Source organism: Mustelus asterias, chromosome 21, assembly GCF_964213995.1.
Source record: "Mustelus asterias chromosome 21, sMusAst1.hap1.1, whole genome shotgun sequence".
Classification (NCBI taxonomy): domain Eukaryota; kingdom Metazoa; phylum Chordata; class Chondrichthyes; order Carcharhiniformes; family Triakidae; genus Mustelus; species Mustelus asterias.
The window spans coordinates 62,523,843-62,551,716 of record NC_135821.1 but is presented as its reverse complement, the minus strand read 5'-3'; the positions used below and the strand labels follow the sequence as shown (position 1 = coordinate 62,551,716).

Below are 27,874 nucleotides of genomic sequence, written 5' to 3'. Positions count from 1 at the left end.
AGTGAGCCCAAGGCCTATCGAGACCAATTTTACACCTCCAGTGCCCCATGATTTCAGATGAACTAACTAGATGCTGGTCAGGAATTGAGGTTGGTACTACCCTGGGTATAGCTCAATTTCACACTGGGTGCCGCATGTACAAACAGAGCCACCCCATGGTACTTGAATTTGACTCTCTCAATGAATCTAACAATGTGTTGTTTGTTACGTTATACACCAGTCAGGAAGGCGTGTCTTATGTTCCCTTCTGAAAGACAGTTTCTCTTTCAATTTGCTACCGATCATAGGTTGTTACATGCAAGGGACGGACTTTCAGCAACAGAATTCAGGAAGTCTGTGTACAAGGTTTCTTGCCAAGTCATAATCCAGCCGGCGGAGTTATTGTCTGCATACATTGGATCCAGTTAAAGACTGAAGGTAAGGGAACCACATTGAAAATGCAGCACTGTCTGAGTGAGAGTTTTAGTGACTCTCTCTGCACAGGTACATAGGTACACAGGTACGCATTCTAATCAGTATTCTGTAACTTCATTTTGTGTCTCTGTGCCCTGTTTGAGAGCACATTTCCACTCCATCTGACGAAGGAGCAGCGCTGCGAAAGCTAATGGTATTTGCTACCAAATAAACCTGTTGGACTTTAATCTGGTGTTGTTAAAACTCTTACCAGGTACATAGGGCCAGAGCTGCCGTGATAGCTGGAATATTCGTAGACAAGCTGTACACTTGACAAGCTCAAAAGCTGACGGGAAATAGGCTCAGAGGGTGGGGTAGAGGGAGAATGGGGGAACGGGAGGCAAGAGAGGGCAAGGGGCGGAGGAAAGGGGAGAGAGAGAGAGGGTGATTGAGAAGGGACCTTGTGGGGGGGAGGGGAAAGATAGAATAGAACAGAAGAGCACAAGGAGAGGGAAAGAAGGAATGGAAGACTGGGGGAGTGGGAATGAGGGAGAGGGAAGAAGGGAAGATGAGGAGGGGATGCGCAGGCAGAGTGGGATAGAGGAAGAATGGGAGATCAACGATGCATGGGAGGGCTAAGTGTGGAGGTGAAATGTGGAGAGGTGGAGATGGAGAGTGAGAAAAAGAAAGGTGATGAGGAGAGAGAGGGAGCAGATGTGGGCAGCACGGTGACTCAGTGGTTGGCCAGGTTCAATTTGGGTGACTGTGTGGAGTTTGCACGTTCACCCTGTGTGTCGGTTTCTTTTGGGTGCTCTGGTTTCCTCCCACACTCCAAAGATGTGCAGGTTAGGTTGATTGGCCATGCTAAATTGTCCCTCAGTGTCAGGGGATTAGCAGGGTTCATACATGGGCTATGGGGATAGGGCCTGGGTGGGATTGTTGTTGGTGCTGGCTTGGTCGGCCAAATGGCCTTCTTCTGCACTATAGGGATTCTATGATTCTACGAGTAGGATGCAAACCTTGCAAATATAAATTGTAATGGAAACAAAAGGACTTATTTTTAGTCAAAACTGATTTTTAACAACGGGATCTACATTTGGAAATTTCTGGTCATCCAAACTCCAAAAACTGGACTGGCTAATCAAAGAACAGATTGTGATAAACAGTGAGATTTGTAAGGATTGAATATTACAATACATTGAGTATCATGTAACTGAGAATGGGCATTTTATCTGTTATTCTATTTCAACACCAGACATGTCCCCCTTCCCTCGAATATGTTACACTGGTTTAGGAACAGATTTTATTTTGGTCCTATCCCCCAAGCCCCTTTCGTCTCTTTTGGGACCCAGGTTTTACAGGTGCTCTCACTTTTGTGGGTTTCTTTGGAGTGTGGGCTATGGTTGTTGTGTATCCCTGGCGGGAGTAGGGAAGGGCACAATGTTGCTACCGAATGTTCATATAGACACATACACGTTTCAGCAGAGGGCAGTGGAGAACAATCCCTACAGAAGCACCATGACAGCTTTATTCAGTCCAGAACTATAGGACCAGGTTGTACTATATTCACCGCTCAGAAATGCCCCACTGGGAGTAAAATTGGATGCCTTCACTTCAACCACGGAATCTCACCAGCACTACACCGGGGGTCTGGCCCAATCGTGATATTAAACAGTAAGAAAGACTTTTGACAACCTCAGAACATCCCAAAGCACTTACACCCAATGATGTATTCTTGAAGTCTAATTGTTTTTGAAATGGAGCAGCCACTTTGTGCATAGTGAGCTCACAGAGACAGCAATGTGGTAATGACCAGGTAATCTTGCTCATGGTTGACGTTAAAGGATAAAAGGTGGTCAGGAAGTGAGGGAGAACGCCAATGCTCTTTTTCAAAATAGCACTGTGGAATCTTTCCCATCCACCTAAGAGGGCAGATGGGGCCTCTGATAACATCCCATCTGAAAGATAGCGGCTGGAATTCTACGGCCTTTCACCCCGGCGGGATTCTCTGGCCCCGCCGGCAGCACACCCTTTGCCTGCGGATTTTGCGGCGGTGTGGGGTGTCATCAAAGGAAAATCTCATTGACAGCAGAAGGACCAGAGAATCCCACCGTGAGCGAACAACACGCCACCTTCCGCTGCTGGGAAACATACATCTGGGAGGCCAGAGAATCTCACCCAGTATCTTAGATAGTGCGGAACTCCCCCAGTACTGGCAAAGGAGTTTCAGCCTGGATTCTGTCCTCAAGTCCCTGATGATTATTTTGATCTTCACTACATTTAAGTGGAAGGCTGTAAATATTACCAAAACCATTAATAGTTTTTAAAGAGTACAATATATTGAAATGTTTGACCATTTTGCAGCTTTACACAAAGATTACTTACCGTGAACAGTATTGAAGGTATATAAAAAAAGAAATTTCCAAAACAATTTTGGACAACCTGGAAGTAATTTTGATTTTTTTTCGATATATAACAGGCAATAGAGGATTGGCTGCCTGTTGTATGGCTGCAACCTCGCCCGTGGCTGGGAGTGTCCGGGCCTGCTGTCGTGAATGGAGATTTGGCTGAGTGCCAAATTTTCCATTCTCACTGGCAGTGGTAGTGGGGCATGAGAGACTGGAAAATTCCGGCCTACGGGTAGGATTTTACAGCCTTGTTCGAGCGTGACTGGAAATTCCTGCCTCGCGCGTTCTGATTCCGTGGCGGGTGTGCCAATAGAATTCAGGCATATATCTCTCCCAACTTATATTTCCATTTAAGAATCGGGGGGGTGGGATGGGGGTGGTTACTGAAGATTAGGGCTTCAGTGAGGTGATGTGGGAGAGATGGAGACTGGGAATAGAGGGGCGAGGGAGACTGGGGAATGGAGCTTTGAGTTCACTCTGTTGCTCTCCACAGATGCTACCTGTATTTTCAGCATTTTCTGTTTTATTTGAGAAGCGAGGGATACTGGGGAACAGCCTCAGAATGGGTGCTGATATTTTCAAAAAAGCTAGGAGTGGCAGCAGCTGAAGAAGGAACAAGGTGATGAGTGGGAGCATCCCTGAGAGAGAAGCAGCCAGTGAAGAGAGTGAAACCTGGAGCCTATACTGTCGATGTACAGGAAAGATTATTTCCACTGATGGGCAGAGGAGAAACAAGACAACTGAGGATTCTCACTGGAAGAACCATGATGGAAAATTCTTGAATGAAACCCAGGGGAAGCTTCACCAGAAATTGTTATGGAGGAAAAATCTTGAACATAATTTCGAAAAGAAAGGGCGGGCACAGTGGTTAACACTGCTGCCTCATAGCGCCAGGGACCCGGGTTCGATTCCTGGCTTGGATCACCGTCTGTGTGGAGTTTGTACATCCTCCACGTGACTGCACGGGTTTCCTCCGGGTGCTCCAGTTTCCTCCCACAGTACAAAGATGTGCGGATTAGGTGGATTGGCCATGGTAAATTGACCGTTAATGTCATAGAAATCATAGAAACCCTACAACGCAGAAGGAAGCTATTCGGTCCATCGAGACTGCACCGACAACAATCCCACCCCAGGCCCTATCCCACAACCCCACATGTTTTCCTCGCTAATCCCTCTAACCTACACATCCCGGGACACTAAGGGGCTATTTAGCATGGCCAATCAACCTAGTCTGCACATCTTTGGATTGTGGGAGGAAACCGGAGCACCTGGAGGAAACCCACACAGACACGGGGAGAATGTGCAAATTCCACACAGACAGTGACCCAAGCCGGGAATCAAACCCAGGTCCATGGAGCTGTGAGGCAGCAGTGCTAACCACCGTGCCACCGTGCCGCCCCAAATGATCAAGGCGTACCGAGAGGGTGATTAGCTAGGGTAAATACAAGAGGTTATGTGGATAGGGCCTGGGTAGGATTGGGGTCGGTGCTGACTCGATGGGTCGAATGACCTTCTTCTGCACCGTAGGATTCTATGATTCTATGTTTTTAAAGGATTGGAGGAAGCATTTGAAAATGAGGAATATAAAAGGACCCAGGTGGAGTGAGGGAAATGGGGTGTACTGCAGTGAATGCCAGCGCTGGCAAAGGCACCAGGCATCAAATGGAATCCTCCTGTGCTTTGATTTCTATTATTCCATTTAGTTCAAGAACAGGGAGTGCTTTAGAAATGTTGAAGCTGAGCTGAGGCTTGGATAATGTGCCCTGTGAGAAGTGACCCAGACCTCAAGTCCACGGCTGTTTGTGTGATCGCTCGGTTTGGTTCAGGTCTGTCTGTGCCGGGTGGGGTGAAGGCTATAGACAGATCAGTTCGGATTGAGATTTCCAGTTCAGAGTCATGACCTTCACACAGAACCTTGGTTCATACTAAATCCCATGGAGATCAGGAGAGAGATGGAGCCTGTTAAAAGTAGTGTGTGTGTGTGTACTGATGATGTTTTCAGGGTGAATTACAGTGGAATCAAGAATTACTACTGGACGTCAGTAGAATATTGGGTGATATCCCGATTACAGAAACATTTAGACTATCAGTGAGTTTTCATATTATTGTTGCTTCTGAGGGAAACCTCAGTTTTATCAGTTTTACTATTGGTTATCAGCGTAATTTAATTGAATGGCTATTAGTTCCTGGTGAAATCAATGTTCTTCCCAACTCTGGTTTCCGTTCTGTAAATCCCACCCTGCCCTCAGTTTTCCCTACTCCTCCTTCGGTTTTCCCTACTCCTGCTTGCTGTTTTCCCTCTTTATTCCCGGCTCTCAGAGTTTCTCTCCCACCAGTATCTGGTGCAAAGTCCTGTGCAGTAATAATCGAGTGGGCAGAGGGGGGGGGGGGGGGGAGCATCATTATGCAGTAAGTGCAACAACATTTGGGGAAGTCAGCTCATCAGACATCACGTGGTCAGGCAGCTTGTACCATGTGCCCCACAGACAGAACTTAAACACTGGGAACATCAGAAGATGAAACCTCCAAGGATATCCCCAACCCGGACGTGAATACATTCCAAAGATTTCTCCATTGATTGTGAAGTGATTTGGGAAGTCCTGAGGTTATGAAAGGCGTTATTTATTATTTTTCTTTAGAGCTGGCCGGGTTTAAAACTTTGTGATGAGTTTAACTCAGACCTGGTGGGTAAATTCGACATTCTGTTGATAAGTTGCCCAGATTCAGTGGATTTCTGATACCCTATCCCATGATTTAAACAAGTGTGCTTATAAGATGAAACTAAACAGCATTTGACTTTGCTCCTGTCAAAGGCGCAGGATCTGGCAGCTGCTGGAGTAAACAGTAAACAGTTCAGTAACAGCCAGCTTTGGGCTCCAGCGCTGTAGTATTCCGGCCTCAGAGTTAGAAGTTTCCAGGTTCCGATCGCGCTCCAGAAAGACTTGGCGTGCGGAGACCCAGAGCTGCTCAGAATTACAGGCTGACATCCAATGGGATAAGCAAGTGTGTTTGCTTTTGGATTGTGGGAGTCCATTAAAACCCACCTGAAACCCCTCGATTGGTTCCTATAAAGAATTCACATCATGGAAGAAGTATTCACTTTGTAGATGCCAATTCTGATTGGAGACATGGCTGAATGTTTGATAGCCTGATATTTTCAGAGAATCCCTACAGTGCACAAAGAGGCAATTTGGCCCACCGCGTCTGCATCAACTCTCCGACAGATCATCTTATCCAGGCACTATCCCCGTAACCCCATGTACTTACCCCATTAATCTACACATCTTGGGACACTGTGGGGCAATATAGCATCGCTAATTCACCAAATGTGACATCTTTGGACTGTGGGAAGAAACCGGGGCACCCGGAAGAAACCCACGCAGTTTGCATGTGGAGAGCATGACAGTCTCCCAAAGCTGGAATCCAATCCAGGTCCACCGTGCTGCCCTTTGTTCATGTGACATCTGATCACATGGCTTCTGCACATGCTATTGCATATACTTGATGAAGAATCATAGAATCCTAAAGTGCAGAAGGAGGCCATTCGGTCCATCGAATCTGCACCGACCACAATCCCACCCAGACCCTATCCCCATAACCCCATGCATTTACCCTAGCTGGACCCCCTGACACTAAAGGGCAATTTAGCATGGCCAATCCACCTAACCCACACATCTTTCAGACTGTGGGAGGAGACCGGAGCACCCGGAGGGGACTACACGCAGACACGGGGAGAATGTGCAAACTCCGCACAGACATTGACCCAAGCTGGGCGCCCTCTGTATTTGAGCATTTTTCTTTGTGGTTTTCCTGAGCCTTACAGATGAGCAGGGGCTTCAAGCCCAATCGCAGATCTTGTCCTGAGTTAGCTGACTTCAGGGAGTGGTGGTGGAGGGGAGATTGCCTCAAGACCTAAAGAATGAAAGACGAAATTCAGCTGTCCTTCCTGCCCTAAAGGGTTTCCATGGTGTCCTGTTGGAATTTATTTGTATGAGCATTAGGTGGCCATTGTGCTTGGTGGTGTATCACCCCAGAGTGTAACAAGTAGCCTGTTTGACTCACCGTCTATCACTGTGCACGGGGTATGGAAATTCTGGGGGGTAGAGGAGAGTGCGCAGCACCTGAGTAACATCATCCAGAACGTGGGATGTGACATCAGAAGAGAGGCAGGAATGTTCAGGACAATCCGGCCAGGAAGAAAGAGCCGCAATGAGAATTACATTTTTTTAAGAAGAGGGAAGGCACTTCCTAATGCCCTACATTTCCTGGTGGATATAGAGTTCTCATAGTGTACGTGCATGGACCATACACTCTAACAAGCAGCAACATGGCTCAAATGGACAGGCTCAAGCACTTGACCCATATGGGTGGCTCAGTGGTTAGCACTGCTGCCTCACACGCCAGTGACCCAGGTTTGAATCCGGCCTTGGGTGATTGTCTGTCTGTGTGGAGTTTGCACGTTCTCCCTATGTCTGCGTGGGTTTCCTCTGGGTGCTCTGGTTTCCTCCCACAATCCAGAAATGCACAGGTCAGGTGGATTGGCCATGCCAATTTGCTCCTTAGGGCCCGATTTACCATTTGCATTTGCATGCATTTAAATTGAATTAATGAACTGCCCGCCCAACTTCACCAGCATTTTCCTCTTTACCATCGCGTTCGCGCATCCAGATTCGGCGCGAAACAGACATGCTCCAGCTTCTGAAGAGGTAAGTTCAGAACTTCCATCGGCTCTCTAACTCAGATCGGTGGTGGAGGGGGGAGGGAAGCGGGCCAGATCATTCTCTGGTGAGGGGGTGGGAGGGGGGAGGAGGCAGGTCAGATGTATCTCTGTTGGGGGTGGGGGGGGAGGGGGGGAGGGAGGGCTGAGGGAGGCCAGATCATTGTCTGGTTGGTGGGGGGAGGCCCGATCATTCTCTGGGGGAGGGAGGGTGGGGGGCCAATCATTCTCTCGGGTGGGGGGGGGGGGGGGGGGGGTGGCGGGTGGGGAGGCCCGATCATTCTCTGTGGGGGGGGGGGGGGGGGGGGGGGGCGGGGGAGGAAGCCCGATCATTCTCGGGGTGGGGGGAGGCCAGATCATTCTTTGGGTGGGGGGAGGGGAGCCCAGATGGTGGGGGGGGGGGGAACCGCTGCTGCTCTGCGGGCGACCGGTGGGGGGGAAGGGGGCAGGGGGTCGCAATCGGTCTGGGTAGTGGGGGGGGGGGGGTGGATAAGGGGTACAGTTATGTTGTGGGGGTGGGGAGATATCTGTGTGGGCCATCGCTCCCGCTTTTCGCTCCCGGACCGTTTTATCCGCTTTTTGCGGCCCAGGAGCAATGTGACAGGGGCGCAGTTTTCAAATTTTTTTCTCACTGTGCATGCACAGTTCAGAGCTCCGATCGGACCAGCAGCGTTTCGGGCGTGATAAGCCCAGCCCACAGCGTGATTCAGACCTGCGATTTTTTTTTCAGGTTGAGTGCGTCTGGGGGGCGTCTGAGAACAGGTTTCCAAGTCGGATCTGAATTGCGCCCAGATTCAGCACTTAGAATCAAAATGGTAAAATCAGGCTCTTAGTGTCTCAAGATGTGTAGGTTAGGTGGATTAGCCATGGTAAATGCACAGGATTATGGGGAGAGGATGGAGTGGTGGTGGAGGGGGGAACCCCAGGGTGGGATTCTCTTTTGGAAAGTCACAGCAGAATTGATGGGCTGAATGGCCTCTTTCTGCACTGTCGGGATTCTAGGAGCAATGACCTGCCTTTTGGTGCCATGTTCGTATTTGCTGCTGCATTGGGGCCCTTTTCCCTATGTCGGCCTTCCTGACAACACATATCCAGCAAAGTTACAGTGACAGGAAGCCCAAGGAAATTCAGGCCCTTTATAGGCTGTCAGATTAAAGCACTGGAACAGAAGGTGAGACAGAGATGGGTGGCTGAGTGGTAAAGATTAGATTAGGTGCATCAAAGGATTTAGTTACATTTGCTTTAGGGATGTTGGCAATACCAGAAAGCAGTAATTACTGCCCATTCTATATGCCCTGAGAATGGTAGATAAATCTTTCCAAGAGCCACCACAGTAACATTGGTTTAAGCGGCTTCCCTCTGTGCTCTAAGAGTCTGTGTCTTCCCTCCATTATGTCCATGCCAGGAATGAACCGTACATTACACTTTGACTAAAACCCGTCAGACAGAAGGGGGCAGCACGGTAGCACAGTGGTTAGCACTGCTGCTTCACAGTTCCAGGGGCCTGGGTTCGATTCCCGGCTCGGGTCACTGTCTGTGTGGAGTTTGCACGTTCTCCCCGTTTCTGTGTGGGTTTCCTCCGGGTGCTCCGGTTTCCTCCCACAGTCCGAAAGATGTGCGGGTTAGATTGATTGGCCATGCTAAAAAATTGCCCCTTAGTGTCCTGAGATGCGTAGGTTAGAGGGATTAGTGGGTGGATATGGGGGTAGGGCCTGGGTGGGATTGTGGTCGGTGCAGACTCGATGGGCCAAATGGCCTCCTTCTGCACTGTAGGGATTCTATGAGTTCTATGGGTTTAACTATTAGTTAACCACTCATATTGTCTTCACTTTTCAAGGGAATCTACGATGGCCAACAGACGTGAGCGATCAAATTCGGCAAGTGGTGAAACTCTCTACAGGATTCTAAATTTGCCAAAGAAATCGACACCAGAAGAGGTCAAAGCAGCTTATAGGTAGGATCATCGGAACAGAGGAATCCATTAAGACCCTGGAGCCTGTTCTGCCATTAAAGTGGAACAGAATTAATCTGCATCTTTGCTCCAATAATCAATTATTGCCCCAATCTCCCCAAGACCTTGATTCAACAAAATCTACCGATCTCAGTTGTGAAATTTCCAGTTGTTCCTCCAGCCTGAACAGCTGCTCGGGTACGAGAGTGCCAATTTCCAAAACCCAATGAATGAAGAAATGCTTCCTGGTATTACTGTCTCAAGGGTCTAGCTCTAATTTTAAGTTTATGGCCTCTTGTTCCAGACCAGAGAAGATGGTCTGGAACAACACCATATTGTGCTAATTAATATGATTAATCTCAGTTAAATTAAAATATTATTACTGGGATTATCTGAACCAAGTGCTCAAGGTGATCAGAGGAGATACATACGAAATAGGAACAGAAGTAGGCCATTCGACCCTTCGAGTTTACTCTGCCTTTCAGTAAGCTCATGGCTGATCTGTTGGTGTTTCAAATACCACATTCCCTTCTATCCCCAATAACTTTTGATTCCCTTGCCTAATAAGAGTCTATTTACCCCTGCCTTAAACAGTTTTACTGTATTTACCTTCCCATCTCTGATTGGAAAGGCTGGACAGACTGAGCTTGTTTTCACTGGAGCTTAGAAGAGTGAGGGGTGACTTGATTGAAGTGTATAAGATCTTGAACAGTCTCAACAAGGTGGATGTGGAAAGGATGTTTCCTCTTGTGGGTGCGTCCAGAAGTAGGGGGCACTTACTTATTTAAAAGACGATTTAAAATTAGGGGTTGCCCTTTTAGGACAGAGATGAGGAGAATTCTTTTCACTGAGAGGATTGTACAACTTTGGAACTCTGTTTCAGAAGGTGGTGGAGGTGGGGTTATTGAATATTTTAAGGTAGGGGAAAATAGATTCTTGTTAGACAAGGGAATCAAAAGTATTGGGGATAGAAGGGAATGTGGTATTTGAAACACCAACAGATCAGCCATGAGTTTACTGAAAGGCAGAGCAAGCTCGAAGGGTCGAATGGCCTACTTCTGTTCCTATTTCATATGTACCTCCTCTGATCACCTTGAGCATCTGGTTCAGATAATCCCAGTAATAATATTTTAATTTAACTGAGATTAATCGTGTTAATTAGCACACTGATAGTTCTCCTGATTCAACACAGATTGAGTGTCAAGCCTGGGACTGCCATAGTCTGTGTGATTCTGTACCACATTGTGTGACACGTGCCACCGCACAAGCTAATTGCAATCAACAACAATTTGCATCTATAAGGCACCTTTAAAGTGGCAAATGTCACAAGGGCTGGAATATTACCACCGTTCACGCCGGTGGGATTTTCCCATCCCGCTGCAGTGAATGGAGATTTGGCTGGATGCCAAACTTTCCGACCTCGCTGCAGTGGGAGTGTTGCGAGAGCGGCAGGTAAAATTGCGCACAAGGTGTTTCACAGCAGCAATTATCAAACAAATTTGACAGGGAGTCATGCAAAAGCAACGTTTCAAAGAAGGAGAGAGAGGCAGAGAGGCTTATGGAGGGACTGGCAGAGTTTAGGGACTAGGCAGCTGAAGGCACAGCCACGATGCACCTAAGGCCAGAATTGGGGGAGTGCAGAGATCAGAGAAAATTAAAGAGAAAGGAAAGGGGTTAAGCCGAACACATCCCTCGAGAAGGTAGGGATGTGTTCGGCACAACTTGTGGGCCGAAGGGCCTGTTTGTGCTGTAGTTTTTCTATGTTTCTATTGAGGGATTTAAAGAGAAAGATGGAGAATATTTAAATTGAGGTATGGCCAGACTAGGAGCCTAGCAGATCAGTCAGTGAGCGTGGGGTAATGAGTGAATCAGACTTGGTGTGAATTGGGATATGAGCAGCAAGGTTTTGTATGAGTTCAGGTTTATGGAGGGTGGAAGGTGGGTGGCTGTCCAGCAGATTACTAGAATAGTTTAAGAAGGATAGTTGGTGTCTGTTATGAAGATATGCATGTGCCAAATATTGGACTTTTTAGAATACGGATTTCCTTTGAGACAGACTCAAGTAATTTCAAATCCACAGCAGGATGGCCAAATTAAATTACACCAGAGACAGGAAGTCCGCAAAATCCATTGCAGGCAATGGCTTTCGTGGGGACTTGTAAACAATCCTCTTCCCATTTCCCATTCAAAGGTTAATTAATTGAAAAAAAGACCAGATTCTCCCCCCAAAATTCTAAGTGTCGAATTTGCCTAAAAACTGGAGTAAATCACGTTGTTTTTTTCAGCAGGAATTTCAAAATGAATCTCCCACATTCTGTGCACTGCAGAGAGCCCTAGCACGATTCACGTGAAAATCTGTGGGCAGGGCCGATTCCCACTGGAGAGGTCGGCAGCATAGTGCTGAGCAGGCCACTGCGCATGCGTCGATCTGTGAGCGCCGAGATCGCGTGTGCGCAGTGGCCCCTGTCTGTCGGCCTCCCAATCGCTGGCCAGCCCCCGATCCCCGCATTGCCGGCCATGTGACCCCCTCCCCCCCCCCCATGGCCCGATCGCTGGCCCCCCAAACATGCCTGGGCCAGCTTTCAACCCCGCACTCCCCCCAAGCCCTGATCTCCCGATCCTCCCTACTCCTCTGGCAACCCCGTCCCCCTCTCCCCCGCAGCCCCAATCCCCCTGCTGCAGCACCCCGCCCAAAACCCCAACCCCCCCGTCAGGCCTCCCCCTCCCCCACCTCAATGGCCAGCCCCAATTGCTGGCCTTCCTCCCTCTGTCACCAATCCTGACTGCAGAGTGGCAGCGGGACCCCCACCCCCACATATTGCCCCCCCCCCCCCCCCCACCCATCAGGCCCCATCCCCATTAAGTCCCACCCCTTGGGCACTGCCCCATGCCTGGTGGGCAGTGCCATGATGCCCCTTGGGCATTGGCATTTTTCCATTGGGCAGTGCCAGGGGCCCAGGCTGGCACTGCCAAGGTGGCAATGCCAAGGGGGCAACCCCCCAGCGCCCTCTAGGGGGCCTTGATTGCCCCCCTTCACTCTAGCCAGGTCGGGCCGCCAGCTCCCCACAAGTGGGGAGCTACTGTAAACCCCACTGGAGTGGAATACTCCTGGCTGGGGTTGGAGGGGGTGGAGCGTGGGGAGGGACTAGTGGGCCCGGAGACCTCAGCCCTGGGCCCACTAATGCTATTTAAAGTAGATTGAAGTTACATCTTGAATACAGTAGGCAGTTTTCTGGCGAGGAGCTGACAGTGGCAGAAATCCGGTGCTGCGCGGAGGCTGTGGTGCCCAGCGGGGAACCCGTGAAACAGCCTCCGCTCGAGTCTCCCAGCCCACTGCCCTACAAAGGCAGTCATGATGTGGATTGGCCCAAACTATCCCCTCCTACTCTCTAATCAGTATTTGCGTTTGTGGTTTTTGAGCGTGTGTAGGTTTGTGAAAGGCAGCACAGTGGGATGGGAGAATTGCCACCACACTCCCCCTGCCCCCCCACAAATGTTTTTTAAAGAAATGTTTCCAGATGAGCTAGTGAAGTTTTTATTGGAAAATGCAATTACTTTATTTTCAAATATTGGTGGTTGGAGAAAAGTCACACATCCAACCAAGCCTTTTGTGTGCGTTTGAAGCACATGATTGGGACAGGACATCAGCAGCAGTTGAATGAAGGAGAGAAAGCCCCCTGCTCTCTCTCTCTCTCTCCCCCCCCCCCCCCCCCCCCCCATCTAAAGCCTGGGCCCTGTCTGCTAAATTTGATTGTGCCTTCATTGTTGCAGTAGACAGAGATTTTAAGAAGGAAGAATTCAATTTCAGCAGTGTCCCCAGAGAAGAAGAAAATAGCAGCTACAACTTTAAACTTCCTCAACTCTGAAAACAAGTCCATCGAATCATATCTCCAGCCGGATACGAAAGCAACCATAGAACCATAGAACCATAGAAAATTACAGCTCAGAAACAGGCTTTTTGGCTCTTCTTGTCTGTGCCGAACCATTTTATGCCTAGTCCCACTGACCTGCACTTGGACCATATCCCTCCATACCCCTCTCATCCATGAACCCGTCCAAGTTTTTCTTAAATGTTAAAAGTGACCCCGCATTTACCACTTTATCTGGCAGCTCATTCCACACTTCCACCACTCTCTGCGTGAAGAAGCCCCCCCTAATATTCCCTTTAAACTTTTCTCCTTTCACCCTTAACCCATGCCCTCTGGTTTTTTTCTCCCCCAGCCTCAGCGGAAAAAGCCTGCTTGCATTCACTCTATCTATACCCATCAAAATCTTATACACCTCTATCAAATCTCCCCTCAATCTTCTACGCTCCAGGGAATAAAATCCCAACCTATTCAATCTCTCTCTGTAACTCAGCTTCTCAAGTCCCGGCAACATCCTTGTGAACCTTCTCTGCACTCTTTCAATCTTATTTACATCCTTCCTGTAACTAGGTGACCAAAACTGTACACAATATTCCAAATTCGGCCTCACCAATGCCTTATATAACCTTACCATAACACTCCAACTTTTATACTCGATACTCCGATTTATAAAGGCCAATGTACCAAAGGCACTCTTTACGACCCTATCCACCTGTGACGTCACTTTTAGGGAATTCTGTACCTGTATTCCCAGATCCCTCTGTTCAACTGCACTCTTCAGAGTCCTACCATTTACCCTGTATGTTCTACTTTGATTTGTCCTTCCAAAGTGCAATATCTCACACTTGTCTGCATTAAATTCCATTTGCCATTTTTCAGCCCATTTTTCTAGTTGGTCCAAATCCCTCTGCAAGCTTTGAAAACCTTCCTCACTGTCCACTACACCTCCAATCTTTGTATCATCAGCAAACTTGCTGATCCAATTGACCACATTATCATCCAGATCATTGATATAGATGACAAACAACAATGGACCCAACACCGATCCCTGCGGCACACCACTAGTCACAGGCCTCCACTCAGAGAAGCAATCCTCCACAACCACTCTCTGGCTTCTTCCATTGATGTGGAGATGCCGGCGTTGGACTGGGGTAAACACAGTAAAAAGTTTAACAACACCAGGTTAAAGTCCAACAGGTTTATTTGGTAGCAAAAGCCACACAAGCTTTCGGAGCTCTAAGCCCCTTCTTCAGGTGAGTGGGAATTCTGTTCACAAACAGAGCATATAAAGACACAGACTCAATTTACATGAATAATGGTTGGAATGCGAATACTTACAACTAATCAAGTCTTTAAGAAACAAAACAATGTGAGTGGAGAGAGCATCAAGACAGGCTAAAAAGATGTGTATTGTCTCCAGACAAGACTCATTAGTGACAGACAGCATGGTTTTGTAAGAGGGAGGTCGTGCCTTACAAATTTGGTGAAGTTTTTTGAGGAAGTGACAAAAAGGGTTGATGAAGGAAGGGCCGTGGATGTCGTCTATATGGATTTCAGTAAGGCATTTGACAAAGTCCCACATGGCAGGTTGGTTAAGAAGGTTAAGGCTCATGGGATACAAGGAGAAGTGGCTAGATTGGTGGAGAACTGGCTTGGCCATAGGAGACAGAGGGTAGTGGTCGAAGGGTCTTTTTCCGGCTGGAGGTCTGTGACCAGTGGTGTTCCGCAGGGCTCTGTGCTGGGACCTCTGCTATTTGTGATATATATAAATGATTTGGAAGAAGGTGTAACTGGTGTAATCAGCAAGTTTGCGGATGACACGAAGATGGCTGGACTTGCGGATAGCGAAGAGCATTGTCGGGCAATACAGCAGGATATAGATAGGCTGGAAAATTGGGCGGAGAGGTGGCAGATGGAGTTTAATCCGGATAAATGCGAAGTGATGCATTTTGGAAGAAATAATGTAGGGAGGAGTTATACAATAAATGGCAGAGTCATCAGGAGTATAGAAACACAGAGGGACCTAGGTGCGCAAGTCCACAAATCCTTGAAGGTGGCAACACAGGTGGAGAAGGTGGTGAAGAAGGCATATGGTAGGCTTGCCTTTATAGGACGGGGTATAGAGTATAAAAGCTGGAGTCTGATGATGCAGCTGTATAGAACGCTGGTTAGGCCACATTTGGAGTACTGCGTCCAGTTCTGGTCGCCGCACTACCAGAAGGACGTGGAGGCATTAGAGAGAGTGCAGAGAAGGTTTACCAGGAAGTTGCCTGGTATGGAGGGTCTTAGCTATGAGGAGAGATTGGGTAGACTGGGGTTGTTCTCCTTGGAAAGACGGAGAATGAGGGGAGATCTAATAGAGGTGTACAAGATTATGAAGGGTATAGATAGGGTGAACAGTGGGAAGCTTTTTCCCAGGTCGGAGGTGACGATCACGAGGGGTCACGGGCTCAAGCTGAGAGGGGCGAAGTATAACTCGGATATCAGAGGGACGTTTTTTACACAGAGGGTGGTGGGGGCCTGGAATGCGCTGCCAAGTAGGGTGGTGGAGGCAGGCACGCTGACATCGTTTAAGACTTACCTGGATAGTCACATGAGCAGCCTGGGAATGGAGGGATACAAATGATTGGTCTAGTTGGACCAAGGAGCGGCACAGGCTTGGAGGGCCGAAGGGCCTGTTTCCTGTGCTGTACTGTTCTTTGTTCTTTGTAAGACAGCCAGTGAAACTCTGCAGGTCCATGCAACTGTGGGAGTTACAAATAGTGTGACATGAACCCAATATCCCGGTTGAGGCCGTCCTCGTGTGTGCGGAACTTGGCTATCAGTTTCTGCTCAGCGACTCTGCGCTGTCGTGTGACCCCGCATTTACCACTTTATCCGGCAGCTCATTCCACACTCCCACCACTCTCTGCGTGACGAAGCCCCCCCTAATATTCCCTTTAAACTTTTCTCCTTTCACCCTTAACCCACAATCCTTCGCGGCCTTCGCGACACACGACAGCGCAGAGTCGCTGAACAGAAACTGATAGCCAAGTTCCGCACACACGAGGACGGCCTCAACCGGGATATTGGGTTCATGTCACACTATTTGTAACTCCCACAGTTGCGTGGACCTGCAGAGTTTCACTGGCTATCTTGTCTGGAGACAATACACATCTTTTTAGCCTGTCTTGATGCTCTCTCCACTCACATTGTTTCGTTTCTTAAAGACTTGATTAGTTGTAAGTATTCGCATTCCAACCATTATTCATGTAAATTGAGTCTGTGTCTTTATAAGCTCTGTTTGTGAACAGAATTCCCACTCACCTGAAGAAGGGGCTTAGAGCTCCGAAAGCTTGTGTGGCTTTTGCTACCAAATAAACCTGTTGGACTTTAACCTGGTGTTGTTAAACTTCTTACTGTTCTTCCATTGAGCCAGTGTCTTATCCAATTTACTACCTCCCCATGTATACCTAGCGACTGAACCTTCCTAACTAACCTCCCATGAGGGACCTTGTCAAAGACCTTGCTGAAATCCAGGTAGACAACATCCACCGCCTTCGCTTCATCCACTTTCCTGGTAACCTCCTCCAAAAACTCTAATAGATTGGTCAAACATGACCTACCACGCACAAAGCCATGTTGACTCTCCCTAATAAGTCCCTGTCTATCCAAATATTTGTAGATCCTATCCCGTATCACACCTTCCAATAACTTGCCCACCACCGACGTCAAACTTACTGGCCGATAATTTCCCGGATTTCTTTTGGAACCTTTTTTAAACAAACGACCAACGACCTGTGAACTTTTTAAATGAACTTTAATTGGCCCAAACTATCCCCTCCTACTCTCTAATCAGTATTTGCGTTTGTGGATTTTGAGCGTGTGTAAGTTTGTGAAAGTTGTGACGTATTTTTAAGATTCTGGTTCATTTTTTAGTGTAAGAAAAAGCTAACTCCATACTTTGTTAAACTGCCTGACTATTTATTTAATAATCACAGCACATAAACAGATAAGTACACACGGAATCTTTTAAACAAAAGAATCCTGCTGCAGCCAAACAAGGAGGAGAAAAATAAAGGAGCCCATTGACTGCTCCTCACCTGCTTGTGCCAGAAACTTGGGGACTAGCATTTGAATTGACCCACAGTCAAATGAGAGAACTTGGAAGTGGGGAACCAAATTGATCGAGAGAAGTAGTTTAAAAATTCCATTACAGGTTTTCTTGTGGTGCTAGAATACTAACAAAATGTCCACACTCTAAGCCAGGACCTTCTTAGAACAGGGTGACATAACCCGGGACAATTTAAAAGCTCTACTTCTTGCAAGGCATTTAGAACCAGAGATCCATCCTAAAGCTAGGAAAATGGACATCCCGAAACATGTGGCAAACCATTTGGACATTGAACCCAAAGGAACTGAAACGGGCAGACCAGCCTTAGCAAAGCTGGAACGGCAGGGATTTGAGGTAGAATTTAAAGAAAAAGAATTCCAGGACAGGGAGAAAGAGAGAGCATTCCAGGAAGAGGCACAAGAATTGGGGTTGAGGGCGATGCAAACTCAGGAGGGAAAGGTCCCTACTGGTGGCGGCACGGTGGCACAGTGGTTACCACTGTGTATCACAGCGCCAGGGACCCAGGTTTGATTCCTGGCCTTGGGTCACTGTTTGCGCAGAGTCTGCACATTCTCCCTGTGTCTGCGCGGGTTTCCTCCGCATGCTCCAGTTTCCTCCCACAGTCTGAAAGACTTGTTGGTTAGGTGCATTCGCCATGCTAAATTCTCCCTCAGCGTACCCGAACAGGCACTGGAGTGTGGTGACTAGGGGATTTTTCACAGTAACTTAATTGCAGTGTTAATGTAAGCCTACTTGTGACTAATAAATAAACTGTTTTAAACTGAAGACATCCCAAGTGAGGGAATCACCCCTAGCTCAGGACAGAGCGCTGAGCTCTTCGAGCCTGTGTTACAGTTCTTGTGTCACTGTTTATTGGCTGTCATTTGATTCTGTGTCTGGCTGTAATGCAGAAGGCTGGCACTGAAGTACCATCCGGATAAAAATTTGGACAACCCCGCAGCAGCCGACCTATTCAAGGAAATAAACAGAGCCAATGCCATACTCTCCGATGAAAAGAAGAAGCGCATCTATGATTCTTATGGCTCAGTCGGGCTGCAGATGGCCGCCATGCTTGGGGAGGATGGGGAAAACATCCTGGCTTCACAGAATAACTGCTGTGTGAAGGTGAGCTGGTGTCCTGCGCCTCTTGTCGCAAACACTGTTTGGACATAGATTTTGTTACATAACCATTCACTTCCAATCACTCTGTCCCTATGCTCCTATCATTGGTGAACTGACACATCCATTCTTGCGTTACCCCACCTTCCCATGTACTTTTGGTTACCCGATTGGATGATTCTTCATTATACGTTCATCCCAAATCTCCAGTTTATTTACATGAGGTGTGAATAAAAGTGTTCAAAGAAAATGAAAATAAAACACAGCAATGTTTTATTTAAGTGCCCCTATAATTATTTTCTCTCAGGGTTTGCTCTCAGTGTCTGGGAGATTTAGCTTTAATTCCTAGAGTCTCTAGCACAATCCTGGAGAGCTGGCAACCGCAGCCCATCACCATGATTATTTTGCCCAGAGTGCCAATGCACTTGCTGTGGGATAGTGGGACCACGAGTCAAGTGACATATATGTTCCAAATTGTGTCTCCATTCTCCCTGCCTTTTTCCTGAATCAGTTGAGATTCCATAGCCATTGGATGTCCTCCAGTCTCTTGGCCAAGTTACCATTCTCCACGTATAAAATGGTGAGGATTGGAGATTATTCAAATATTGTGCCATTGCAGCCAGACACAACCCTGAACTCACCTTGACATTGGAGGGTGAAACTTTAATCCGTCTTCTCCTATTCATTTTCAACTTCAGATCCTCTGTTGCTTAAGTATCAGCCTTGGCTCCATGGCAGTGTGCCCACCATCAGAGACCATCAGAGACCAGGAAGGCATGGTGGCACAGTGGTTAGCACTGCTGCCTTACAACGCCAGGGACCCGGGTTCTATTCCGGCTTCGGGTGACTGTGTGGAGTTTGCACATTGTCCCCATGTCTGCATGGATTTCCTCCGGGTGCTCTGGTTTCCTCCTACAGTTCACAGATGGGCAGGTTAGGTTGATTGGCCATGCTAAATTGACCCTTAGTGTCAGGGTAAATATGTGGGGCTACAGGGATAAGGACTGGGTGGGATTGTTGTCAGTGCAGGCTCAATGGGCTGAATGGCCTCCTTCTACACTGTAGAGATTCTATGAATCCAGGCTGATACCTTGGTGCAATACTGAGGGGATGTACATCAGGATTCCAGCCTAATTTCTGGTCCTTCTGGTCACTCTAGACTATAGCTGCAGAATCCCCTGAAATTTGCTTTGCAGCTGATGAAAACTAATTGAAAAAATTCAAATAACTGACAAGTTCTATCATGAAAATTAGGAGGAAAAATACTTTTAAAAATCCTGGCTTTTGATGTGTATTTTATTCATATTTTAAACAATGTTGAACTGTGATGGAAGCAGATTCAGTAGTAACTTACAGGAGGGAATTGGATAAATATTTGAAATGGGAACATTTCCAGGGTTGGGGGGAAAGCAGAGGTGTGGGCCTAATTGGACAGCACTTTCAAAGAGGAGATGGGCCAAATGGCCTCATTCTGCATTGTATCTTGTTTTATGCAAGAGAATGGCTGTTCTTACTCAAATTACTCATCAAAATATATAGTATCTATAGCATTCCAGGTAAACAGTGACAGATTAGTTAAATATATGGCAATAACTATTCTTGAAAATAATCAAACACAGCAACACTTGCAGCAAAGACTTTCAAGTTTACTGGAGAATCTGCACACATTATCAGTTCTGAATTTGAGTGTGATCAGACCTCAAATTAATTCTGATTTCCCTTCCCTTGCATTTAATCTTTAATGTCCTTTCCTCTATCTCATTATTTTTTTTATTCATTCGTGGGACATGGGTGTCGCTGACTGGCCAGCATTTAATGCCCATCCCTAGCTGTCCTTTGAGAACAGTTGAGTGTCAACCACATTTCTGTGGCTCTGGGGTCACATGTAGGCCAGATCAGGAAAGGATGGCAGATTTCCTTCCCTAAAGGACATTAGTGAACCAAATGGGAGTTCTGACAATCGACAATGGTTTCATGGTCATCAGTAGATTCTTAATTCCAGATATTTTTTATTGAATTCAAATTCCACCACCTGCCATGGCGGGATTCGAACCTGGGTCCCCAGAACATTAGCTGAGTTTCTGGATTTATACCACTAGGACACCGCCACATGATCTCCCATTATCTTTCAGCATTCCTTAATCTATTTTTCATTCTCGTACCAATAACTTCAGGTTTACACATCCCAATGGATCTGTCATTCAAACTTTAGGCAGAAGACAGTTACAGAAATTCATGAACAATCAAATGCCTTTGATCCATCACTTTGACTGTTATTTTTCCACCATTCTGGACCATTTCACTTTTGTCTAATCAATACACCTCCTTCCTACCACCTTCATCTAACCATCGGAAATATGTCAGCCTACATAATGCCATGTGTTCCACACAGCAATCAGGCCTCCAATCTTTCAAAGATTTGTTGCAAGTTACAGGATCTGTTTATATCAACTTTAATGAGATCAACTAGAGTCAAAGAATTATTGGATAGTTGAAGTGAAGAAATTAATATAAAGTGTAATCAATTGCAGTAACATCCAATTAACCATTTCCTAACAAATTGGTCCATTCAAAAATTGAACATGCCCAGTCTAAAACTAGCACTGCATTTTGTGCCTTTAGTATTGGGACTCAGGTCCCTGGGTTTAGGTGGGAGAAGATTGTAATGCTTGGTCTCAGTTACTTGGTTTCTGTAATTGTGCACTGACTTGTTTGCTTGTTTTGCAGTTCTTGGCCTATTTCTGTATGATCATCACTTGCTGTTGCTGCTGTTTGTGTTGTTGTTTCTGCTGTGGCAAGTGTTTCCCAAAGGTTGATCGAACCAATTCGAGCCAAGAGGACATTCCTGCAGGTGAGGAACACACGGTGATGGAAGTGCATGCTAAACATCCTTTAGACTTGTTTGAAAATGCTAACTCTTGTGTCTATCCATCTGATTTTCACCCTGCCTTCCTAAAGGTGTTGATTCTCACCGAGATATGGAGCATAGTTACAAGGGGAGGCCATTCTGCCCCTCAGACTTGATCCAGATTCCATTAGATCGCAGCTGATCTGTATCATAATAGTGTTGTTTCCACACCAGTGATCTATATCTCTTACCTAACAACATTCTATCAGCCTCCAACTTTGAAACTCCTATCGTCCTTCTAGCACTCCCAGCCTTTAGGGGAGAAAGTTTCAGATTTCCACTAATCTTTGTGTGAAGAACTGACTTCACCCCGAACGGCCAGATATAGCTGAACATGACCTGATCCCTGCCCATTCTCCAAACACCTATGCTCTCAAGTAGGTGACAAGGACATGATTAGAAGTGAGAAATGCTTAGGTTGCTGCTGAGGTGAATTGCAGACCATGCACTCCTAGGTGATAGGTTTCAAGTTAGGGTACTGGAGGAATGGGTTTCAATGGGAGAGGTTAGGGTACTAGAGGAATCAGGTTTGGTAGGAGAGATAAGATATTGGGGGATGGGTCTTGCTGGGAGTGTTAGGGTACTGGTGGGGGATAGGGCAGTAGAGGAAAATATATATTTGGGTGAGTAAGGGACTAGAGGAATAGATTTCTATGGGAGCCTCAACAAGCTTCTCAACGAATGAAATACTTACAAAGTGTAGTGACTGTTATAATGTAGGAAAAGGCACCAGCCAATTTGGGCAGTAATGTGACAATGAATATAAGTTTTAATATGTTATCCGAAAGATGGCACCTCCAACAGTGCAGCACTCCATTAGTAGTAAATCTCTATCAGGTCCCCCCTCATCCTCCGACACTCCAATGAAAACAATCCAAGTTTGTCCAAACTTTCTTCATAGTCCATATCCTCCAAACCAGGCAACATCCTGGTAAATCTTTTCTGCACCCTTTCCAATGCGTCACCATCCTTCCGGTAGTGTGGCGACTAGAATTGTCCAAATGCGTCCTAACCAAAGTCTTATGCAGCTGCAACATGATTTTCCAATTCCTATACTCAACGCCCTGATCGATGAAGGCCAGCATGCCATACACCTTCTTGACCACCTTGTCCACCTGAGTTGCCGCCTTCAGGGAACTGTGGATCTGCACACCTAGATCCCTCTGTGTGCTAATATTTATAAGGGCTCTCCAATTACTGGACACTTTCCTCCTGCAGTAGACCTTCCAAATTGATTCACCTCACATTTGTCTGGGTTAAATTCCATCTGCCATCTTTCGGCCCAGGTCTCCGGCCAATTTATATCCTGCTGTATCCTCTGACAATCTTCCTCACTATCCGCTACTGCCCCAATTGTTGTATCATCTGCAAATTTACTAATCAGACCCTCTACATTTTCCTCCAAATCATTTATATATATTACACACAGAGGTCCCAGCACTCTTCCTTGTGGAACACCTCTTGTCATACACCTCTAGTTAGAAAAGTACCCTTCCAATGCTACTTTCTGCTTTCTATGCCCAAGCCAGTTTTGTATCTTACCAGCTTATCTCAGATCCCATATGACTTCACCTTCTGTGACAGTCTGCCATGAGGAACCTTATCGAAGGCTTTACTAAAGTCCAGGTATACAACATCCACTGCCCTGCCCTGGACAATTTTTCTTGTCACTTCCTCAAAGAACTCAATCAAGTTTGTGAGTCAAAACCATGTTGTCTTTCACTAATAAGCCTATCCTCTTACAGATGTGAGTACATCCTGTCCCTAAGAATCTTCTCCAATAATTTCCCCACCACTGATGTAGGGCTCACAGGCTGTAATTTCCCAGATTGTCTCATCTGCCCCTCTTAAACAGAGGAACAATGTTAGCTACTCTCCAATCCTCCGGTACCTCGCCAGTGGCTAAAGAGGATACAAAGATTTTGGCCAAGGCCTCAGCAATTTCTTCCAGCTAGATTAGGTGCTCACGACTTTGGAGTGGGTGTTGAACCCACAACCTTTATGTCAGAAACCAAAGTGTTATCCAAGTTCCCACACAGCGTATTCCTTGTTATTTGATTGCATTTACTTTGAATGTTACATTTATTTTCTGTTGCAGATGATTCAAACCCTATTCTGGATCAGCCATTTACCATACACAGTGAAACCAGTCCATTAAACCAGGAGTATGATTACAGCTACAACGCAGTCAAATAAGGAGGGATCGGACATCTGCTTTCAGCAGAGATAGCTCAATTCAACCCTTTGAGGACTTAGTAGAATTTTCAAAATAAGTCACTATTCTCTATCATCTAGCATTCGATAAAGAAACCTTAAGGGCCTAAAGTACACAAGGCCAGTTAGTCCATGAAGCTCATTCCTTCCACAGACCATGCATAATCCATTCTACCATGGACTTTGATCAACCACAGATGCTGTAGGGATGAGAAGTGTGTCCGTCCATCCCAAGTTCTTTTTTGACACAGGTTTCTCCACTGGGAGTCCACTCTCTGGATCCAAGAATTGCCCCCGATGTTCACGCTGAGTGAAAAATCATCTCCCGTTTCAGAAAATCCAAAGCTTAATTCACCTTCGGCCATGATCTTTCCATTATCCCAGCAGCTCAGGAACTATCAAGGCCAGCTGAAATTAGATATGAAGACGATGTCTTACAGGTCAGTGCAATGGGTGTAGCAAACTTGCTTGGCATTAACCTGGGCCATACTCAGGGGTCTGCCACTGTTGTTGTTCTCAGCTGGCAAGACCATGTTTATTGCCCATTCCTAGTTGCCTTGAGAAAATGGGCACTAACAATCATCCCTATTGGCTAGAGTCAGACATAGCTCTGAGCAAGTAGGGGCAGCAGGTTCCCTTTATTAAAGCATTTTGGTTGATTTTTATTTTTCAGTGCATTTGCCTCTTTTATCGAATTCTGTTTCACAATTTACCACGGTAGGATTTGAACTTTGGGCCTCTAGGTTTCTAGTCCTAAACTATAAACAGTGATTTTACTAATGCCACAAATTGGCTGACAGGGGCACAGTTGATATCCATCTAATGCTTTTCCTGTACCTCAGCACCTAACTGCTCTGTACATTTTGCTTTGCAAACAATGTCATGGCTGACCTCCATCTCATGGTTTTTAATCACTGGAAAATAATATGAAGATTTGAACACTCAGGTGCCGTTTAATTTCTTTACCAGTCAGTTCGGGATTCTTTACACCAAGGGGAAACAATTTTTTGCGATCTATCCTAGGGAATCCTTTAATCATTTTGGAAACATTGATTAGTTGATCCCTCAACCTTCTAGGAAATACTTGCCCAGACAATGTAGCCTGCCCTCACAATTTAAGGTTCTGATCTCTGGTATGAAGGGGTCACCTATGTCCCAGATATCCTGAGGATAAGGTTTCTGTTTGAGCGTTGCACCCCCTCTCCACCCTTGCACTTGGCTCAGCTCAATGCAATTAATGAAGAAAATATGAAATATTGAAATACAGTACAATGGGCCCTGAGGTGATATCACTGCCTTGCACATAAAACTTCAATTACTGTCTTTATATTAAACAAAGGGCCACTCAATGAAGATTATTTTAAAGGAAATGGTCTGGGCTTTTAAAAAATCAAACACATGAGGGCTGAAGAAGATGCATGACTAGTAGGGAGCCTCAATGATTGGCCCATGTCGGGAATATGCAGGTAGCTATTACCCTAATGCAGGATTGGTTTAAGTGGTGAATGCCTTGCCCAGCAAGATACTGAGCAATTCTAAACCTAGAAGCTCCTACATTCAATTAGCATCCGGTGCAGAGTTTACTGAACTGAGGGAGTACAGCAGACGTGGTATCTCTGGGTTGGGGAGGATAAGGATAAGCCGGTACCTCAACTTCCCCTCACGGCTGAGTGGCCCCATTGAAATGTATGAATGGAGGTGAAGAACTTGGAGAAATTCAGCTTGAATACATTGCGGGAGTCAGAACCTCTTTCGTGTTTATAACCCAATGGCATAATCCGTATTCACTGTGGATAAGGAAGCTTTTTGAGATGTTTTTTTCCACATTAAAGTAACTATAAGCTCACTCAAAACTCAGGGCAAATTCTGTTCATGCATCATCCGCTGTGCATACTGACCTAGATTGGCTCCTGATCCATTTTTAAATGCTCATCCTTATGTTCAAATTCCTCCATGGCCTCAGCTTCTTCCTGCATCTGTAAGCTACTCCAGTCTTCCAGGATCCTGATATTCCTACAATTTTGCATTTCCCGAATTTCTATCATTCCACATGGGCAGCTATGCCTAAGGTCTGAAATTCCTTCCATAATCCTCTCCCTCACTGCCGCTCACCCTCTTTCTTCTTGAAGATTTTCCTTCAAATCTACCCCTTTGACCAAGTCTTTGGTCACCTGCCCCAATATTTCTCATGATTTGGTTTCGAATTTTGACTGATAATCAGTCATGTGAACCAGCTTGGGACGTTTATATAACTTTTAAGGCACTGTGTAAATGTGTGACATCTCTATCCAGTTGCTGGCTGTAGAACTGGATAACACGATGGGCGAGATCTTACTGCCCCTTCACACCACGCTCCTCCTGCAGCAAAGTCGGAGAACTTGGCGGCCAGCCAAATCTCCGTTCACTACAGTGGAATGGGAAAATCCTGCCGGCATGAATGGTCGGAAAATTCCAACCCACGGAACCATTGCCTATTCAAGAGATGATCGAACCAGATGTCTCACTGGAATTTCCGTTTATAGCTATATAACTTATTTTTCAACCCTGTGCCATTTTGTCAAACAGTTTAACAGCTGACGTTAATTTCTAGTTACATGTCTTTTTAAAGATGGGAATCAGATATTTTGACTCTCTGATCCACCTGTTGCCTTAACATTCACAAGCTCAGCGGGCAAGTTCAAATAAGGCTATTTGCATCGTATTTTAATGTACCCATTCAAAAAATCCCACAGTGCTGTCCCACCCCACCTTACTGTGCAGATGTTGAACATTTTAAAATTATTCTAAGAGTATTGCCTCCACTATCCCACGCAGAGTCTATTGCAAGCAGCATTGTCTCTCAGTGCTAAGATCTCCTGACCTCTATTGTAAATGTTTCTTTTCCCTGTTTGTCCTTGTCCACCTGTCATATTTAATTTGCAGCACATTCTGCTTTGTCTCCCTATTTTACCAATTATTTTGCAAAACTGGACAGAAAAGAGAGAGAAAGAAAGCTCCTCTTATCCAGCAGGCCTTATATCTCACCATCCCCTGAAGGAACAACCTGGAGTTAAGTTCAGAAAAAAAATCTATGGGAAATTAATTCCCAATTCCATAAGGTAATCAGACAAAGCCCTGGGAATCTGGAACATGGTGCACCAAGATTTACTCTTCCTCCTTAACCCTCCAAAATATTATGTAAAATTACATCGAATCAAAGCACAAAAACAGGCCATTTTGTCCAATTAGTCTATGCTAGTGTTTAAACACCACACAAACTGCCTCCCACTTCAATTGTCTCTCCCCATTCGCCCCCATATCCATCTCTCCCCTTTTCCCTCGCTAAAGCTTTCCCTTAAGTGCATCAATGCTCTCTATTTCAACCACTTCATCTGTCAGCAAGTTCAACATCCTCACCACTCCACATAGCAAAGGCTGACAATGTAAAATGACTGGACAAGTGTTCACTGAATCTTCGATGGATTCAAAAAATAAAGTACAGTACACAAAATACCATTGGGTTCAGTCCCACTTTCCTCAACTTGACCCTAACCACCCACCTCACCTTCAGTCAATCAACCTCCAACTCCCATCACTGTTTTATGAGTGGCAGATTTAAAGAAACAGTTCTGTACAGGATTGGAGAAAGCCGTGTCCATCCACCAGAATGGTCCCAAACAAAGGTCACACACTTCCTACCGTACCTTATCTCTCCTTCCCTTCCATGCCCCATGCCAAAAATGTGCTCACCACCCCTTTGGAACTTGTAACATTCCCCATTTGCACTGCTCCCCCCAACACCACCCCCAACCCAACCCCTCTCTCTGCCTCTGCCCCAGGATCAGTCTGTTCACTGTCGAGCTATTGAGGGGTGTAAGACCCAGAGTAAATGGATCTTCCTTTGCATTGTGGAACTGTGGACATTTAAAGAAAATTAAAACAGAAAAGCATGAAGATACTTAGGACATGAGGGTAAATGATTCTTTAAATATTAAAATCTTTTTTGTGCAATTTGTAACCATGGAGACATTTGGCAATATTTCTGGTGACTGGGACCTTGATACATCAATGCCACCCTGAACAGGATACAGTGAATAAAAAGTGCCGTGTTATTGTGAAAATGACAACTTGTATGTAAATTTGAAGTGACTCAGTGGCTAACAGCACAGCTTACTGAAGATTTTGGTTTTAAATTGAGCCATTCACAAGTCTGCAAAAAGAAAATA

The 27,874-nt window shown here is 46.1% G+C and overlaps 1 protein-coding gene and 1 long non-coding RNA gene across 7 annotated transcripts in view; one reads left to right on the top strand and one right to left on the bottom strand.

Moving 5' to 3' along the window:
- LOC144509334 (uncharacterized) overlaps positions 1–27,874 on the bottom strand; it is a 135,817-nt gene that overhangs the window by 7,914 nt on the left and 100,029 nt on the right. The gene's annotated exons all lie outside the window — the stretch shown is intronic.
- Positions 34–27,747, top strand: LOC144509332 (dnaJ homolog subfamily C member 5 homolog). 6 transcript variants are annotated; one of them, XM_078238009.1, is made up of 6 exons: positions 34–89; positions 288–417; positions 9,356–9,472; positions 18,340–18,553; positions 21,275–21,398; positions 23,554–27,747. In XM_078238009.1, the coding sequence occupies exons 3-6, from the start codon at positions 9,366–9,368 to the stop codon at positions 23,649–23,651; spliced, it is 543 nt and encodes a 180-aa protein (XP_078094135.1). In that variant the 5' UTR covers positions 34–89; positions 288–417; positions 9,356–9,365; the 3' UTR covers positions 23,652–27,747. The 6 variants fall into 6 exon arrangements, with proteins under 6 accessions (XP_078094135.1, XP_078094134.1, XP_078094132.1 ...); XM_078238008.1 differs by lacking the exon at positions 34–89 and having other exon boundaries at positions 277–417; XM_078238006.1 differs by lacking the exons at positions 34–89; positions 288–417 and adding an exon at positions 1,899–2,067.